We start from the raw sequence: 21,360 nt of genomic DNA, 5'->3' as shown, positions 1-21,360 counted from the left end.
TAACTTTTGATTAGGTTTTGTCAGTCATAACATGTATTAATAATTTATTGCAGACATACTGTTCTGCATACTGGAGACAGGAAGAGTTCTATTCCTTCTCAAGTTGAAAAACCCTCTATATCCCACGGGCAATTTCGACACTGAACCCAAGAAATACAGGTACAATAAACAGGTTTCGTGCTTATTTCAATTTAAAATAAACAGATCGATTCCTACGAAAGATCACTCGACTGCCAACTCTGAACAAAGACAGATTGCAGCTAATTTGGTTACGATTTGCAATTCGGAATCTCGAAGAGAGAACCGTAACTTTCGCGGAGGCAAATGCCCCGACAATGTTCAATCAGTCGGGGAGGAATCGGAATCCTCGCTGGATTACTGGAATAATTATCGAGAACCGAGAAAAAAATGTTCCTCTTCCGACCTAATTCCGAAGTGGCAGCCGTTAATTGGACGTTTCTGGTCGACGACGAGCTGCTTGCCCAGAGCTGCCTCGGTTTCGCTTGTACAGGACTCCTCCAGTTATGGTTTTTGGTCGACGCTGACGCGTTTCGATTTAATAGATTGTTCGAATTCTAATAAAATTTTGAATTTCCAGCTCAAGTCGACCGGTTAATATTTTACTGGATGAACTCGATTTCATCGCAAGGATTTTAATTGTGTATTAGATTCGATCGTACGTACAGAAGCAGAGAACCGTCAGACGCAAGAATATTGAAATTCCAGTATTTACAGAGTCAAATATTCAATCTGTCATTTTATTAAATATATAGTGTATTGAAAATAATAGTAAACTTAAATCATCACGATGGCGAATATATTGCATATAGCTAATTGTAAAATTCTTTTATAATCAAAGTTTTTCTTCTTATTTTATACTAAGATCCAGTTATGGTATCAATTACCTACAAACACACTTAAATCAAATACAGATGTGACTGAAATCATGGCGTATAAAAGACAACAAAACAAAATTCAGTCATGTAACTTTTACACTCTGCAGAAGAACATATCCAACTCTATAAATAATTGTCAACTATCGCAAGCAGAGGATGCTAAATATCTTGGTATGTACCTAAATCGACGCCTAACTAGGAAGAAGCACATACTCGCCAAACGGAAACAACTTTGACTTAAATTCTGCCATATGTATTGGCTTATCGGGCGCAAATCCAAGTTATCGTTCATGTCGAATCCAACTACGGGGAACCGATAGCAAGTCTAATATGTCCGTGAAACAATGGTTTCAAAATAACGTATTGTGTGCCATTGTGATACTCCGTACTATGTTTCAAATACAACGCGATATTACTTTAGAACCAATAGCGAGAGTAATGTAACATGTTTGTTTGAAGTACTTCAAAAGGGTGTCAGTGTATCTCAATGTACTCGCTAATCAGCTAAATATGCGAAGTGACAATGAAGTGCGTAGACTAAAACGTGTAACACCATCCCATCTGATTGTTGGACATATATAGGCTTTACAATAAGCTTGAAAATAAGAATAATTAATTAAAATAGTATTTTATATAGAACATTACTTAATAAAATTGTTTTCCACATGCCTTGTATAGATAATATAAACGTAAACGGTATTAAAAATAATTCTACTTAAAAAGAGATACAGTGCTCTCTGATACGTTCGAACGTTAACTTACAAAGCTAGTCTGCTTGTCAAAATCCGAAAAATTCTTCAAAACAATACTGGTAATAATTACAGATTATAAAATGGGAAATGAAACAGATTTCGTTTATAATCAGTTACTTCGAATAGGAGCAAGATAATCGACGTCCCCTCTTGTCAATAAAGTGCGTTAGAGTGGAAAGTTCTGTTGGTGTTTTTTATGTTTGTCTTAAAAATTCTCACGCTTGTGATGCTATGTGGTTCTGAAACATATCATTTAGTATTTTTTTTATATTGTATAGTCTATATATTATTTCTATAATCTATTCAAAATAACACAGACTACTCGGTTTATCATCAAGATGTCGAATATACTTCCTATGGTAGATTGTAAATTCGTTTTAAATAAGACTGTATTTTCCATATCATTTTATTCTAGTTTATTATAGTTAAAGGGTTAGAAACATTCTTCACAACATTAATGACAATAATGGTTGCACACGTTGTTTTAGGTGCTTTGCTTATTTTGATAAGTTTCAAATGGCTGCTTAATATTTGTGATTACTATTGAATTGTCCAACCAAAAATAATCAGTCAGAAACAGATTGCGTCTATAATCAGATACTTTGGACAGGAGCGATATAATGGGGGCTCCCTCTTACCAGTGAAATGTATTAGAGAGGTTAGTATTGATGCTCTTAAAATTGCTGCGGTATTTATTAGAAAAATCATTAGTGTATTGCGGCTACACTGAATATTAGTATGGATACTATGACTAAAATATTAACGAATTAATATCATCGTGATATTAGCTTTATCAGAGATTAAATTTATAAAATGAATAGAAACAGAGAGTAGTTTTTTCAATATAAATATAATTCTATACGATTATTTCAGAGGAAACTGTTAGTCTGGAAAATATCCATAGAAAACTTAGAGACATGCAGCTCTTTGAGTGATGTAGAACATCTTTTCATACACTGTTGGGAAACATGGATTTTAAAAGGTGTAAAGATAACTCACGAGGAATTCTAATAGAATTCTATATATTGCCTTTAAAATAATAAAATTCGGAAAGCAGATAATAAAATGAAAGAAGACTTGTTATTTCTTTTTGTGTATTTAGATGACACATGGATATTTCGCAATGGAATATTAGCTCACTGATGGCAAGGTGATAATAAAAGTAGTGTAAAGATAAGAAAAGTTAATGGAAAAAGTCAAAAATTAGAATAACGTTTTATTAGGTTCTGTAGGTTAGAATATTTATTAATAATTCCTTGAAGTTATATTGTTCTTCATGGAAACAGCAACTATATTATTCCTAGCACAGAGGTAATGTTTTTCTCTAAGTCCAAGGACGACTACCATGGAGAAATAAACCATAATATATTTTTACCGCAGTTTGGAAATGATCCCAACAAGTGAATCAACAAAGACTGTAATTCTGTTAGTTAACTTTGGGTTTCGTCCACTATTCCTCTTCGCAATTAGCGTTTTACCATATTTTGTGTATTCTGTCGTTACCTTGGATATTGCCGCACGTGAAACCTTAAATAATTTAGTTGTTTTCTGTCGAAGTCTATGTCGACTGTCCTGCCAACCGAGCACAAACGATTTACTCTCCTGCAAAGTCTTACGTACCACACATTCCACCGATTGCTTGTTTTGACCATTTAACCAGATGTGTGTGTGATGATAACATTGAAGTGCCGATTTCGACACTAAACCCAAGAAATCCAGGTACAATAAACAGGTTTCGTGCTTATTTCAATTTAAAATAAACAGATCGATTCCTACGAAAGATCACTCGACTCCGAACAAAGACAGATTGCAGCTGATTTGGTTACGATTTGCAATGCGGAATCTCGAAGAGAGAAGCGTAACTTTCGCGGAGGCAAATGCCCCGACAATGTTCAATCAGTAGGGGAGGAATCGGAATCTTCGCTGGATTACTGGAATAATTATCGGGAACCGAGAAAAAAACGTTCCTCTTCCGACCTAATTCCGAAGTGGCAGCCGTTAATTGGACCTTTCTGGTCGACGACGAGCTGCTTGTCCAGAGCTGCCTCGGTTTCGCTTGGACAGGACTCCTCCAGTTATGGTTCTCGATCGACGCTGACGCGTTTCGATTCAATAGATTGTTCGAATTCTAATAAAATTTTGAATTTACAGTTCAAGTCGGCCGTTTAATATTTTACGATGAACCCGATTTCATCGGAAGGATTTTAATTGTTCATTAGATTCGATTGTACTTACCGAAGCAATGAAACGTCAGACGCAAGAATATTGTAATTCCAGTATTTACACAGTCAAATATTCAATCTGTCATTTTACTAAATTTATAGTCACTTTAAAGTCATTTATAGTCATTTTGAAAAAGAACACTAAACTTACGTCATCACGATGTCGAATATATTGCATATCGCCATATTAATTGTAAAATCCTTTTATAATGAGACAAACTTTTCCTTCTTATTTTATTCTAAGATACAGTTATAGTATCAATTAACCTACAAACACACCTAAATCAAACTCAGATGTGACTGAAAAGATAGCGTATAAAAGCCAACCAAATCATGTAATTCTTATATTATATAATTTTTACGCTCTGTAGAAGAACTCGTCCGCCAGTCTATATCAATAATTGCCAACTATCGCAAGCAGAGTATGCTAAATATCTTGGTATGCACCTAGATCGACGCCTAACCGGGAAGAAGCATATACTCGCCAAACGAAAACAACTTGAACTTAAATTCTATCAAATGTGGCTTATCGGGCTCAATTCCAAGTTATCATTCATATAGAATCGTACTATGGGGAACCTCTAGCAAGTATAACATATTCATGAAACAACGGTTCCAAAATAATGTATTACGTGCCATTTTCGATGCTCCGTACTATGTTTCAAATGAAGCGATACAACGTGATATTCCTCTAGAACCAATAGCGAGAGTAATTCAACGTGTTTGTGTGAAGTACTTCAAAACGGTGTCAGTGCATGTCAATGTACTCGCTAATCAGCTAAATATACGAAGTGATAGCGAAGTGCGTAGACTAAAACGTCTAACACCATCCGATCTGATTGTTGGACATATATAGACCTTAGAATAAGCTTAAAAATAAGAATAATTAATTAAAATAGTATTTTATATAGGACATCACTTAATAAAATTATTTTCCACAGGCCATGTATAGATAATATAAACGTAACAAATACTTATTTCCCTCTGGACGGATGGTAGATCTACTAACAGTATTAAAAAAATTATTCTACTTAAAAAGAGATACGGTGCTCTCTAATGCGTTCGAACATGTAACTTACAAAGCTAATCTGCTTGTCAAAATCCGAAAAATTCTTCAAAATAATACTGGTAATAATTACAGATTATAAAATGGAAAATGTTTTGACGCTTTTATTGTTTTAATAGATCGCAAATCGTTGCTTATTCTTATTCGGGTTGAAAACACCGAAGCCTTTAAATAGTTAGAGTCAGAAACAGACTTCGTTTATAATCGGTTACTTCTAATAGGAGTAAGATAATCGACGTCCCCTCTTGCCAATAAAATACGTTAGAGTGGAAAGATTTTTGGTGTTTTTATGTTTGTCTTAAAAATTCCTCCGCTTGTAATGCTATGTGGTTCTGAAACATATATTTTAGTAATTTTTTTATATTGTATAGTCTATATATTATTTCTATAATCTATTCAAAATAACACAGACTACTCGGTTTATCATCAAGATGTCGAATATACTTCCTATGGTAGATTGTAAATTCGTTTTAAATAAGACTGTATTTTCCATATCATTTTATTCTAGTTTATTATAGTTAAAGAGTTAGAAACATTCTTCAAAACATTAATGACAATAATGGTTGCACACGTTGTTTTGGGTGCTTTGCTTATTTTGATAAGTTTCAAATTGCTGCTTAATATTTGTGATTACTATGGAATTGTTAAACCAAAAATAATCAGTCAGAATCAGATTGCGTCTATAATCAGATACTTCAGACAGGAGCGATGTAATGGGTGCTCCCTCTTACCAGTGAAATGTATTAGAGAGGTAAGTATTGATTCTGTTAAAGTTGCTGCGGTATTTATTAGAAAAATCATTGTGTATTGCGGCTACACTGAATATTAGTATGGATACTATGACTAAAATAGTAACGAATTAATATCATCGTGATATTAGCTTTATCAGAGATTAAATTTATAAAATGAATAGAATCAGAGAGTAGTTTTTTCAATATAAATATAATTCTATACGATTATTTCAGAGAAAACTGTTAGTCTGGAAAATATCCATAGAAAACTTAGAGACATGCAGCTCTTTGAGGGATGTAGAACATCTTTTCATACACTGTTGGGAAACATGGATTTTAAAAGGTGTAAAGATAACTCACGAGGAATTCTAATAGAAATTCCATGCATTGCCTTTAAAACAATAAAATTTGGAAAGCAGATAATAAAATCAAAGAAGACTTGTTATTTCCTTTTGTCTATTTAGATGACACATGGATATTTCGCAATGGAACATTAGGTCACTGATGGCAAGGTGATAATAAAAGTAGTGTAAAGACAAGAAAAGTTAATGGAAAAAGTCAAAAATTAGAATAACGTTTTATTAGGTTCTGTAGGTCAGAATATTTATTAATAATTCCTTGAAGTTATATTGTTCTTCATTGAAACAGCAACTATGTTATTCCTAGTGCAGAGGTAATGTTTTTCTCTAAGTCCAAAGACGACTACCATGGAGAAATGAACCATAACATATTTTTACCATAGTTTGGAAAAGATCCAAACAAGTGAATCAACAAAGACTGTAATTCTGTTAGTTAACTTTGGGTTTCGTCCACTATTCCTCTTCGCAATTAGCGTTTTACCATATTTTGTGTATTCTGTCGTTACCTTGGATATTATCGCACGTGAGACCTTAAATAATTTAGCTGTTTTCTGTCCAAGTCTATGTCGACTGTTCTGCTAACCGAGCACAAACGATTTACCATTAACAGACGCTTACATTTAACCAGAATAAAGCATATAGTACATTGAAGTGCCGATTTCGACACTAAACCCAAGAAATCCAGGTACAATAAACATGTTTCGTGCTTATTTCAATTCAAAATAAACAGATCGATTCCTACGAAAGATCACTCGACTCCGAACAAAGACAGATTGCAGCTAATTTGGTTACGATTTGCAATGCGGAATCTCGAAGAGAGAACCGTAACTTTCGCAGAGGAAAATGCCTCGACAATGTTCAATCAGTCGGGGAGGAATCGGAATCCTCGCCGGATTACCGGAATAATTATCGGTAACCGAGAAAAAAACGTCCCGTTTCCGACCTAATTCCGAAGTGGCAGCCGTTAATTGGACCTTTCTGGTCGACGACAAGCTGCTTCTCCAGAGCTGCCTCGGTTTAGGTCGGACAGAACTCCTCCAGCTATGGTTCTCGATCGACGTTGACGCGTTTCGATTCAATAGATCGTTCGAATTCTAATAAAATTTTGAATTTCCAGCTCAAGTCGACCGTTTAATATTTTACGAAGAACTCGATTTTATCTGAAGGATTTTAATTGTTTATTGTTTATCGATCGTACGTACAGAAGCAGTGAACCGTCAGACGCAGGAATATTGTAATTCTAGTATTTACACAGTCAAAATATTGAATTCGTCAGTTTATTAGATATATAGTCTATTAAAAATAATGGTGAACTCACGTCATCAAGATGTTTAATGTATTGGCTATTGCAATTTGTAAAATTGTTTTAAAATCAGACTATATTTTCCTTCTCATTTTATTCCGGTTAAAAAAAGAGATACAATGCGGTCTGATATGTTCGAACATGTAACCGAATCGGCCTACAAAACTTGTCTGGTTGTAAAACGCCCGCAATATTCTTCCAAACATTGGTGATAATAATTACTGGTTATAAACCGGTTAACCGTGTATGGAACTTTGTTTGTTTTGATGAATTTCAAATTATTTCAGTCATTTCATTAAATAGTCAGAGTTAGACAAACATATTGCGTCTGTAATCAATTACTTTGAACAGGTACGAAATAGTAGAGGCCCCCTCTTGCCAATAAAATGCGTAACAGTGGTAAGGTTTTTGTGAAGTTTCTAAATATATTTTTTTAAATTTTATTCAGTATTTAAACGTTAATTAGTATTTATATTGTTATTAAGTATATATTTTATAAATTAAAGTTGCACTACTGGTGCCCGTTGCTGTTCAGAAGAGTCTTCTATAGTCTGTTTAAAATAATAGTGAACGCACGTCCTCACGACTGCCTATCCTAGATTATAAATTCGTCTTAAAATCACACACCATTTTCTACCTCATTTTATTCTAGTTAAAAAATTAGCAAAATTTTTCAAAACGTTCTATTGGACGCTTTGTTTGTTTTGATAAACTGGTACTTAATATTTGTGATTACACTGAAAATGTCCAACCAACAAATAATTAGTCAAAAACAGATTGCGTTTCTAATTCGATACTTCAAACAGGAACGAGATAATGGGGAGTACCTTTAACCAGTAAAATGTGTTAGAGAGGTAGGCATTGATATTGTTAAATGCCAAGTTGCTTCGGTTTTCATTGGAAATGTTTTAACATGTTGCAGCTAAATTGAATATTGGCATAGAAATTCTGACTAAGGTATCTTGAAAATGGAAAACATTATAAGCTTGGGTTTATTGAAATCATAACATTGTCTTCATACGAGGCGGGTGACGAATCGAAATCATCTTGACGTTAGCTCCATCAGAGATCAAATTTATGATATATCTAAAAACACTGAGTAGCTTTTTGTTATTAAAGACAACAAAACTTGATGGAAAAAGATAGACATTAGAATAACATTTGATTAGGTTTATAAATCGTAACATTTTTTTATAATTCGTTGCAGATATATGGTTCTCATGCTGGAAGGAGGAATGGTTTTATTCTAGTGTTTTATATATATATATATATATATATATATATATTCTATAGTACAGTTAGTGTTCCTCCAAGTCCGAGGCGATTACCATGGACAAATGAACCATAAGTTTTTGATTTTTGGTTTGAAAATCAGCTTTCAAATATCTTGGAACCATCAGTTATTGTTCTGGACTATGCACCATGTCATAGTATACTAGCGGAACATATTCAAACAAGTACATAGATTAAGGTTGTAATTAAGGAGCTGTTAATTAAGCCTTGCAATATTTAAATAGAGTTTTGAAGAAACCATACTTAAGAGTGAACTGTTTCAAATTGTTACTCGGTAAATATAAATGAAATTTTTAATTGCGTTTTATATAATTTATTTAAGAGAAATAGGTCTAAAAATATTTACATGTTACATCAGGTGACTGAACGATATGACCACATAGTATTACGTCTTCCTCTATTTCACTGGATATTCAATTCAATCCAATTGATATGGGATATGGCACAGAATTATTACAATAGACATACAGGTCGAGGAAGATATATAAGCAAAAGCTGCCTGGATATGTGGAAAGAAGCATTGTCTACCATAACACCTTCTAACTTCTAACATATTTACGAATTCCTGTGATATGCCATGATGGTATTTCCATTCACTTTTTAATATTGTCATTGGTCACCGTAAATTTACTTTTATTCGGAGGTTACACCATTTCCGCAAGTTTGTATGGCCTATGCTTTATTATAAAATAAAATTATAATATATAGTCAATTCAAAACCATCAGTGACACGGGAGACTTGTCAAAACGTAGCAAAGTTTTATAACAAAATTTTAATATAAATAAAATAATTGAACAAATATTCTATTAAATATAATTTATTGTAACATTATAGTACATCAAATGCATTTATTATCAAAGAACTGAAAATTACAATTAATTTTACAGCCACAATAATTTATAGGTTAGAGCATATTTATGTTTTACGATTAGTTCTTGTTTCTTTCGATGCAATGTATCCTTGTAAAGTCATTATGATATTATTATATTTCTCTTTAGTTTGTCCTGTTACAATCTGTATACAACTTTCTTGATGAAACTATATTTAGTCACTGCATTATCTTTAATGCATTTGCCATATCTGCAAAACAGTTAGTGTTATTTCTCTACTCATACATGATAACCAAACGTTCATGTATATTCTGAACAATAATACACATGCTCATAAGGCCTTCAAACTCTACAATTAAAGTATATTAATTGTATACTGATTTTTAGTGGTTTCCTCCTTCATCGCCCTGTCTTGGCAATCGTCACATTGAATCATAAACCAACATTCATAAAGTTTGATTCAATCACAGTCACTTTCAGAAATACTAGTCCAGTTAATACGATTTGACAATTTCTTCTTCAATGTGTCTGATCGAGCTCATACAAGCCGAAGGTGTTATTTTTGACAATGTCTCTTTCCATAAATCCAGACCGTTCTGGTTTGAATATTCTCCTCGACCTGAATATTTATTGTAATAATTCTTTGCAATATCCTTCCTCAGGCTTAATTATAAAAAAGTAAATTACATAAAATGCAATTAATTATTTCATTTATATTTACCTAGTAATAATTTTAAATAGTTAATTTTTAACATGATTTCCTCGAAACTTATTTTATGTAATAGCCAAGTTAAGTACAAGCCATTCCTTAATTGCAGCCTTTGTTGATGAACTTGTTTGGATTTTCTTCACCAGTGTACTATATACATAAGATAGATATGGTGCATTGTACATAACAATAACAGTTGGTTCCTCCAAGTTCTTTAAAAGCTGATTTTCAAACTACTGCAAAGACAAGTTATGGTTCATTTCTTCGTGGTAGTCACCCTTGGACTTAGAGAAACACTAAGTCTGCACCAGGAATAAAACCATTCCTATTTCCAGCATGAAGAACTATATGTCTGCGATAAATAAATGTTACGACTAACAAAACTTAATCGATAGTTATTCCAATTTTTACCTTTTTCCATGAACCTTTGTTGTCTTTACACTCTCTTTATTATAATCTTCCCATGAGCAAGCCAATGTACGATTCTGAAATATTCATGTCTCTTTTAAATATATAAATTGATATAATTCTTCTTTGATTTTGTTATATGTTTTTAAAAATTGTATTCTATTAAAAACAATCCAATATATTATCCAACAATGCACGAACGGATGTTTTACATCTCTCAAATAGAGGTATTTCTTTTGGACTTTTGTGGATATTTTCCGGACTAACAATTTTCTCTGAAATAATTGCATTAATTTATATTTAGATTGAAAAAATTACTTACTGTTTTATACGTTTCGTATATTTGATCTTGTTTCGTCACCTGTTTCGCATAAACATGGTTTCTTTTTGGCGAATTTAAGATTATATTGTTTTTTTTAGATATTTTAGTGACTGTGTCCTTACTAATATACAGTGCAGCTGCAAGGCGCAAAAAATGTTTTCAATAAAAACCGCGGCGATTTCAAATTTATTAAAACAAAGCGTTAAAACAAGGTTGGTCGGTTTATAACCCGTAATGATATTTTGAAGAATTTTCAAACATTTGGCAAATGGACAACGTTTACAGGCTCATTTCGTTACATGTATGAACATCTCTAACATAATTCTATCTCGATTTAAAATAATAAAATGACAAGGATAATATTGTCTGACTCTAAAATCAATTTACAACTTTAAACAGACATATATTGACACTCGTGTCACTGCTATTTTGAATTGATTACATATTATATTACGTATAAACGTAAAATTTCGAGTTAATTAACAATACTTCATAAATCAAAACGTTTGTGAATTATCTAGAACTGTTTATATCGAGCTGTTGGGCAAACTTAGGTATATGAGGTACACTCAACAATTGTTTCTTTCTTTCGTAGTTCTGTCAGATTTTTTTAAAGACTCTTACTGATATATTAGGAGCTTGCCATTATTTTGTTATGCAATATCTATTGCTGAAAATATATCAATGTATACAACTGTTGGAAAACGTAACCTAAGTGCTAAGTTTTAGAGTTTTGACTACACAAAATAACGTATTTTACAAAGCAAAATAAGCATATATAGACTCAAATGAATGATCAAAACTGCATTTTCGCTATTAATTACTTTTGTTTGATTTGAAAAAATCTGCTTCCTAACTCAGCATGCCATAAAATACTTTTAGAAAAAAATACAATGAATTGCAATACTTATTGGATGAGAATTCAGGTCAAATGTTAAACAAGGGTACTGTGTTATAAGCGGCTAAAATCGATTAAATTGAACAAATCGAACGACCGATTGTTGCAAATTAGCAATAGTGTGTCATTCAATTCCATGGCAGTTTGCAATATGTTTCACTAGCGACCTGCCCCGGCTTCGCACGGGTGCAATGCTGATACTAAATTAAATACACTACAGAAAAAATATGAACGTTGTATATAAAAACATAGCGGCCCGCCCCGACTTTGCACGGGCATAAAATATATATGCCTATGTCACTCAATGAAAACATGATTAAAATCGATCCAGTATTTTTGGTTCATTCATTACTGCCCTTGGCCTGCACGCATTAAATTTGGAGTAAAACAATTCCTCTTCCCCTATACTTACTATGAAGATTTCCTGCTATCTTTGGAATATCTAAATTCATACAATTTTTATTACATTACACATTTTTAAACGCAAATTTTAAATTTTAATATCTCCGAAAATATTTGTTTAATTTACATGCTGTAAGGAACCATATTGATCTATATTAATTGCACACTGTATTTAAGGTACTTAATTCGATAAGGATTAATGCCGTATTGCTTAAAATAGCTTCGTAAATAAGCCATTTTCTCACGTAAAAAGTAAACAATAAAAATGGTTAATGTGGGTTATCCCTAAAAGATAAACATATACCATCGCGGACTTTTTTGTAGACCTTTTTATGGTGTACAATACTGTAGTACATTAATTTGATCTAACTCGTAGGGTTAGGCAGCGTTTTTGCTAATTGCTAAATAATCCTAAAAAAATAGGTTAATTTACGACATCACGTTAGAAACCTCTAAAATTAGCAATGTTGCCTTAGTATATTATGCATGTATTATACATATAAACCTTCCTCTTGAATCACTCTATCTATTGAAAAAAACCGCATCAAAATCCGTTGAGTAGTTTTAAAGATTTAAGCGCACATAGGGATATAGGGACAGAAAAGGCGACTTTGTTTTATACTATGTAGTGAAGAGTTATGAAGGATACACTTCAACAGCTCAAAAAGAAAGTTCTACCACATCCACGGTACACACCAAACACGCACTTTTTGACTACCGCTTGTCTAGATCTGTGCTGCATAGCCTACGTAGCACAGGGTTTTAAAATGCCGAAGTGTGGAAATTAATCGGTGATTGGATAGCTGCCAAGATGACATATTTGATATATTGTACGAATTGATTTCAATAAAGAAACTTTTTCAAATGTAAATATGCTTAGAATACATGCAATTACCTAAAAAATGTGTTTAGTCATAATATTAATAAGTAACAAAGTAACAGATAGGGAAAAGGTCCCGATACCATTTCGATTGAGCTCCATGTTGGTTATTTGACGTTTAGCTCAGTTTCGCTTTAACCATTATGTTGTACAGACGTTCAAATTTTATTACGAATAAATATACGTCACAAGAACGAGCAAAAATAGTGACAATGTTTATTGAAAATAATCGTTCTATTATTACCACTTTGCGGAAGTTGCGTCAAAAATATCCTAATAATTCAGTGCCTCACAAAATCACAATAACATGTGAATTTTTGACAGTACGGTACAACAGCAGACAGGCCTCGTTCTGGAAGAAAATGTTCCAGCATAAAATTCAATTAGTCCAAAAATTTCTACCGGGAGATCCTGATCAACGAATTTAGTACAGTGATGCAATCTTAGGGCTGTTTGGTGAAATTGAAGATTTTTCCTCTAAATTGATTATGAGCGATGAAGCCCGTTTCCCTTTTAATGGACATGTTAATAAACAGAACAGTCGGTTTTGGAGAACACAGAATCCTCAATTAATTCATGAAACATCATTGCATCTACTAGAAACAACTGCGTGGTGTGGTGTTTATGCTGGAAACATTATTGGTCCCTATTTTTAAAATTTTCTCGTACCCAAAATGGAAGAGCAATGACTAGAGGTTATGTGGTTTCAGCAAGATAGGGCCACAGAACACACAGCTCGTTCAACAATTCAATTATTGAATGACATTTTTCATGATTTGACATGATTTAGCATGGCCAGCCAGATCTGGTCCAAAGGTTTCAGCATCTTAAAGAAAATATTCGTCATAAAATTGGAGAAATTGAGCCTCAGATGTTGTGGGAAGTCATGAAAAGTGTCTTAAAAAGAGCCGAACTTTGCATAGTGAATCGCGGTCACCCTTTAGCCAATATAATTTTTCAATCATAGTGAGAAAAATATTATGGCCAAATAAAATTCTTATGAAAACCAAACTAACTTCTCTTTTCTTCGAACAAAGTTATAGGCAATCGAAATGGTAGCGGGACTTTTGCCCCACGTTGTATAAGTTAAATTTACATGCTTACCTGTACATTTCTTGAAAATAGGTTGTTAGTGAATATATTCATCCTAGAAAAGTTTCGGACTTGATCGAATTCGAATGATAATTCGACGTAGCCGCTAGTAAATGAGTCGTTCCTCCAGGACACCCATCCGTTACCTATAAAAGAGACCATAATATCATAAAATTTTATGTTATGTTACTAAGATTAATTTGTGAGCTTTATCAAAAGGCGTAGGCGCCAGTCGAACATAATTGCCGAGTAAATGACGAATGCGCTTTATCCAAAACAATATGGTATATGTAAAAATAATTTTAACATATTTTAATTAAAAATTATACGGAGAATAATTTATACGACATAATATCAGTTAAAATATATATCTGTCGTAAACGAACAATAAATAAAATATGGGCCTAATTAATTGATGGTTATAACAGCAATTATTACTGCTGCGAGTCAATTAATGTTCTGAGTTAATGGATGGTCAAATTTTATACTGTCAAATAATTATTCTGCCTGGATAATTGTTTTCGTATAATTAATTACGGGTATGTATAGTTGATATAATTTCTTATCAAATGCAAAGCTCGTATTGATTTTTAATGTTTAATTTTCGAAAATATTTTTTATATTCACTATAACTGTCGTTTTCGAATTTTCGTATCAATATTATAGTTAAAAATAGCACCGATAATAATTAATAATTCAGACAACTTAGAGAAAACCCTAAACAGATGGAATATGTTACTAAGGGAATATGTAATGATATGAAACTAAAGTAAAAGGAAGCAAAAGGGTATGGTCATGGGAGAGTTTGAAGAAATAAATATTAAAATTTGAAAAGCAAAGAAAATTCATTGAAATATTTCAAAAAATAAATTGAAATTAATGGGAACCAAGAAAAGAAAATGCGCATTATAATTGGAACAATTATGAATTTATATTTCGCATTGAAAAATGAATGTATTAACAAAATAGAGAACAAAATTATGAACAAGAAATGAATGAACAAATGAATGAATAGAAAATGACAGCGAAAGTCAAAACAGCGAAAATGATATATCTTACAAGAGTGAGAAAGTAACAACAATGGAGAGGATAAGATACACAGAGATGAGAAAAATACGTCGATATAAAACTATTAGAAAAATATATATAGAAAGGGAGTAACTTGGTAATAAGGACGGTGGCGCCACTCGCCGTATATGAAAGAGACAATACAGTTTAACAGCGTTTGGGAAGCAAGGTTAGAAGAGAGGATGACATCCTGCAAACTTGGAACAAAGATATTAGGAAGATTCTGCTGAAGAGGAGAAAAATCCCGGCCAAAGTGAGAAGAGAATACCTAAAAGATAAAACGGGATATAACTTATTTGTACAGGGAACCTATTCGCAGCCACCAAATATAACATACTTAAACTACTTGGTGGCACAACAGGTGTTTTGGTAGTGATATTAACTAAATTTATTTAAAATTGAAAACAATTGTAGATATTTGAGATTAACTTGAAGTGAAACCAAATTAATAAAGAAACTTGATATTATATATTAATATAATTGTTAGTATTTTACCAATGAGAGTTTGTCTAAACTTTATAATGGGGCTCCGAACCACGGTCGTCGGCATTAAGCCTACCGCCAGTCGAACATAATTGTCGAGTAAATGCGAATGCGTTTTATTCAAAACAACATGATATATTTAAAAATAATTCTAACATATTTTAATTAAAAATAATACGGAGAATAATTTATACGACATAATATCAGTTAAAATATATATCTGTCGTAAACGAACAATAAATAAAATATGGGCCTAATTAATTGATAGTTATAACAGCAATTATTACTGCTGCGCGGAGTCAATTAATGTTCTGAGTTAACTGATGGTCAAATTTTATACTGTCAAATAATTATTCTGCCTGGATAATTGTTTTCGTATAATTAATTACGGGTATGTACAATTGATATAATTTCTTATCAAATGCAAAGCTCGTATTGATTTTTAATGTTTAATTTTTGAAAATATTTTTTATACGGAAGGGTATTTTCATATCAATATTACAGTTAAAAATAGCACCGATAACAATTGATAATTCAGACAACTTAGAGAAAACCCTAAACAGATGGAATATGTTAAAAACTAAAGTAAAAGGAAGCAAAAGGGTATGGTAATGGGAGAGTTTGAAGAAATAAATATTAAAATTTAAAAAGCAAGGAAAATTCATTGAAATATTTAAAAAATAAATTGAAATTAATGGGAACCAAGAAAAGAAAATGAGTATCACAATTGGAACAATTATGAATTTATTTCGCATTGAAAAATGAATGTATTAACAGAATAGAGAACAAAATGATGAACAAGAAATGAATGAACAAATGAATGAACAGATAATGACAGAGCGAAGGTCCAAACAGCGAAAATGGTGTATCTTACAAGAGCCAGAGAGTAACAAGAATGGAGGGGATAAGATACACAGGTGACAAAAATGCATCGATATAAAACCATTAGAAAAGTAGATATAGAAAGGAAGCAACTTGGTGATAACAAGAAAGGTGGCACTACTCGCATTATATGAAAGAGACAAGACAGTTTAACAGCGTTTGGGAAGCAAGGTTAGAAGAGAGGACGATATCCGCAAACTTGGAACAAAAATATTAGGAAGATTCTGCAGAAGAGGAGAAAAATCCCGGCCAAAGTGAGAAGAGAATGCCTAAAAGATAAAACGGGATATAACTTATTTGTACAGGGAACATATACGCAGCCACCAAATATAACATACTTAAATTACTTGGTGGCACAACAGGTGTTTTGGTACTAATATTAACTAAATTTATTTAAAATTGAAAACAACTGTAGATAATTGAGATTAACTTGAAGTGAAACCAAATTAATGAAGAAACTTGATATTATATATTAATATAATTTTTAGTATTTTAGTCTCCTTTTTACCATTGAGAGTTTATCTAAACTGTATAACGTGGGCTCCGAACCACGGTCGTCGGCATTAAGCCTACCGACTGACTATTTACAAATTTAGGGAGCATCCCAGAAGACATCCGCCCTTACTCAGCCTGGTTACTGGCCTGAATGGGATGGTTATTCCTTGTCGGATTTTTCACGGTTTCATATAAATATATTTACAATTACAATCACTAAGATAAAGTATATTAATGCCCCAGCAGACCCAGACAGACAGAATCCAACTGTCATTGACGAAATTAAAAGATATGCAATAAAATATGAGGAAACACTCCATTCCCATGTTAACAACGAAATTTTGCAACTCTTGGAGAGCACTGAACTGGGACGCAAATTTAAGAGATCTCTTAAGAGACAGACCACCAAACAGTGTGATCTGTATAGTTGTTGGGGCTTTTAACCCGCGATTTGAGGTTACCAAATATTTAATTACATAGAAATTACACGTTCGTCAAGCTCGAATAAACAATGTTCTTAACTGTTTATAGACTTTATTCATTATAATTAGTTATTATATATTATTATAAATTACTTATATTCGTATTTGTACACACACAACTTGTTTCTCTTAACATATTTCTTAATACTACCAAAAGGCTAGATAAAAAATCTAACTTTTCTTTATACGTATGTCAAACTTTACGATTACTCGTATTATATCGAGGACATCTATGGTTATGTAGTGAATTGCACAAAAGAATAAAAGCATTGTAAAGTTTTATTGACTTTTTCATACAAGCCACTGTACAAACAAATTGTAAATTAGTCGGCAACGACTAGTAAAAGTATATTAATAAATTAAAAAATATATTAGTAAGAATGAATTATATTAATATATATGTAAAATTATCTGTACGATGATGAACCAAAACATCAATCTTTACTGATTCATATGCAACCAACAATAACATCATCCACTTATCTAGGCCTTAAAAATAAATATAAAGGCAAAATACCCAGTAAACAAACTCTACTCGGCTCTAGACTATTTACCAAATTTCTTACAGTATTATATTTAAAAACATCAATAATAATAACTGATACTTTAACATTAATAGAAAACCTTAAGCAGATGGAATCTTGTACTATGGGTATATACAATAATACTGAACAAAACTAAAACTGAAGTTACGGTATTGGGGAAACCTAAATTATTAAAAATTAAATTGAGATATAAATAAAGGTAGAAAACATATGGAAATATATAGTAAGTAAAGTAAAGTAAAAGAGAGTAGAATATAAAATTAAATTTATGGGAACTAGTAGAAGGAAATGTGTATCATAACTGGAGCAATTATGAATCTATTGTTAGAACAATTCAACAAGTTTTATATTACATTCCAATTTTACAATGAAAAATAAATATATTATCAAAAACGAGATATCGAATAAAATGAAAACCGAAATATATAAAACGATATATAGATATTAAATATGAATATAAATATTCATTTGCAACCAACAATAACATCATCCACTTATATAGGCCTTAAAAATAAATATAAAGGCAAAATACCCAGTAAACAAACTCTACTCGGCTCTAGACTATTTACCAAATTTCTTACAGTAATATATTTAAAAACATCAATAATAATAACTGATAGTTTAACATTAATAGAAAACCTTAAGCAGATGGAATCTTGTACTATGGGTATATACAATAATACTGAACAAAACTACAATTGAAGTTACGGTACTGGGGAAACATAAATTACTAAATATTACATTGAGATATAAATAAAGGTAGAAAACATATGCAAATATATAGTTAGTAAAGTAGAATAAAAGAGAGTAGAATATAAATTTAAATTTATGGGAACTAGTAGAAGGAAATGTGTATCATAACTGGAGCAATTATGAATCTATTGTTAGAACAATTCAACAAGTTTTATATTACATTCCAATTTTACAATGAAAAATAAATATATTATCAAAAACGAGATATCGAATAAAATGAAAACCGAAATATATAAAACGATATATAGATATTAAATATGAATATAAATATTCATTTGCAACCAACAATAACATCATCCACTTATATAGGCCTTAAAAATAAATATAAAGGCAAAATACCCAGTAAACAAACTCTACTCGGCTCTAGACTATTTACCAAATTTCTTACAGTATTATATTTAAAAACATCAATAATAATAACTGATAGTTTAACATTAATAGAAAACCTTAAGCAGATGGAATCTTGTACTATGGGTATATACAATAATACTGAACAAAACTAAAACTGAAGTTACGGTATTGGGGAAACCTAAATTATTAAAAATTAAATTGAGATATAAATAAAGGTAGAAAACATATGGAAATATATAGTAAGTAAAGTAAAGTAAAAGAGAGTAGAATATAAAATTAAATTTATGGGAACTAGTAGAAGGAAATGTGTATCATAACTGGAGCAATTATGAATCTATTGTTAGAACAATTCAACAAGTTTTATATTACATTCCAATTTTACAATGAAAAATAAATATATTATCAAAAACGAGATATCGAATAAAATGAAAACCGAAATATATAAAACGATATATAGATATTAAATATGAATATAAATATTCATTTGCAACCAACAATAACATCATCCACTTATATAGGCCTTAAAAATAAATATAAAGGCAAAATACCCAGTAAACAAACTCTACTCGGCTCTAGACTATTTACCAAATTTCTTACAGTAATATATTTAAAAACATCAATAATAATAACTGATAGTTTAACATTAATAGAAAACCTTAAGCAGATGGAATCTTATACTATGGGTATATACAATAATACTGAACAAAACTACAATTGAAGTTACGGTACTGGGGAAACATAAATTACTAAATATTACATTGAGATATAAATAAAGGTAGAAAACATATGCAAATATATAGTTAGTAAAGTAGAATAAAAGAGAGTAGAATATAAATTTAAATTTATGGGAACTAGTAGAAGGAAATGTGTATCATAACTGGAGCAATTATGAATCTATTGTTAGAACAATTCAACAAGTTTTATATTACATTCCAATTTCACAATGAAAAATAAATATATTATCAAAAACGAGATATCGAATAAAATGAAAACCGAAATATATAAAATGATATATAGATATTAAATATGAATATAAATATTCATTTGCAACCAACAATAACATCATCCACTTATATAGGCCTTAAAAATAAATATAAAGGCAAAATACCCAGTAAACAAACTCTACTCGGCTCTAGACTATTTACCAAATTTCTTACAGTATTATATTTAAAAACATCAATAATAATAACTGATAGTTTAACATTAATAGAAAACCTTAAGCAGATGGAATCTTGTACTATGGGTATATACAATAATACTGAACAAAACTAAAACTGAAGTTACGGTATTGGGGAAACCTAAATTATTAAAAATTAAATTGAGATATAAATAAAGGTAGAAAACATATGGAAATATATAGTAAGTAAAGTAAAGTAAAAGAGAGTAGAATATAAAATTAAATTTATGCGAACTAGTAGAAGGAAATGTGTATCATAACTGGAGCAATTATGAATCTATTGTTAGAACAATTCAACAAGTTTTATATTACATTCCAATTTTACAATGAAAAATAAATATATTATCAAAAACGAGATATCGAATAAAATGAAAACCGAAATATATAAAACGATATATAGATATTAAATATGAATATAAATATTCATTTGCAACCAACAATAACATCATCCACTTATATAGGCCTTAAAAATAAATATAAAGGCAAAATACCCAGTAAACAAACTCTACTCGGCTCTAGACTATTTACCAAATTTCTTACAGTATTATATTTAAAAACATCAATAATAATAACTGATAGTTTAACATTAATAGAAAACCTTAAGCAGATGGAATCTTGTACTATGGGTATATACAATAATACTGAACAAAACTAAAACTGAAGTTACGGTATTGGGGAAACCTAAATTATTAAAAATTAAATTGAGATATAAATAAAGGTAGAAAACATATGGAAATATATAGTAAGTAAAGTAAAGTAAAAGAGAGTAGAATATAAAATTAAATTTATGGGAACTAGTAGAAGGAAATGTGTATCATAACTGGAGCAATTATGAATCTATTGTTAGAACAATTCAACAAGTTTTATATTACATTCCAATTTTACAATGAAAAATAAATATATTATCAAAAACGAGATATCGAATAAAATGAAAACCGAAATATATAAAACGATATATAG

General features: G+C 31.1%; 1 protein-coding gene across 1 annotated transcript in view; it reads right to left on the bottom strand.

Moving 5' to 3' along the window:
- LOC143203794 (discoidin domain-containing receptor 2) overlaps positions 1-21,360 on the bottom strand; it is a 555,483-nt gene that overhangs the window by 98,329 nt on the left and 435,794 nt on the right. The window contains exon 7 of the mRNA XM_076416074.1: positions 14,177-14,310. Coding sequence (XP_076272189.1) covers positions 14,177-14,310 — 134 coding nt within the window. The remainder of the gene's footprint in view (positions 1-14,176; positions 14,311-21,360) is intronic.

The sequence above is a fragment of the Rhynchophorus ferrugineus genome, unplaced genomic scaffold (assembly GCF_030347505.1).
Source record: "Rhynchophorus ferrugineus isolate W39M unplaced genomic scaffold, kcgeb_rfMv2 rfM10, whole genome shotgun sequence".
Classification (NCBI taxonomy): Eukaryota; Metazoa; Arthropoda; class Insecta; order Coleoptera; family Curculionidae; genus Rhynchophorus; species Rhynchophorus ferrugineus.
The sequence above is the reverse complement of the archived record's forward strand: the minus strand, read 5'-3'. Positions and strand labels throughout refer to the sequence as shown.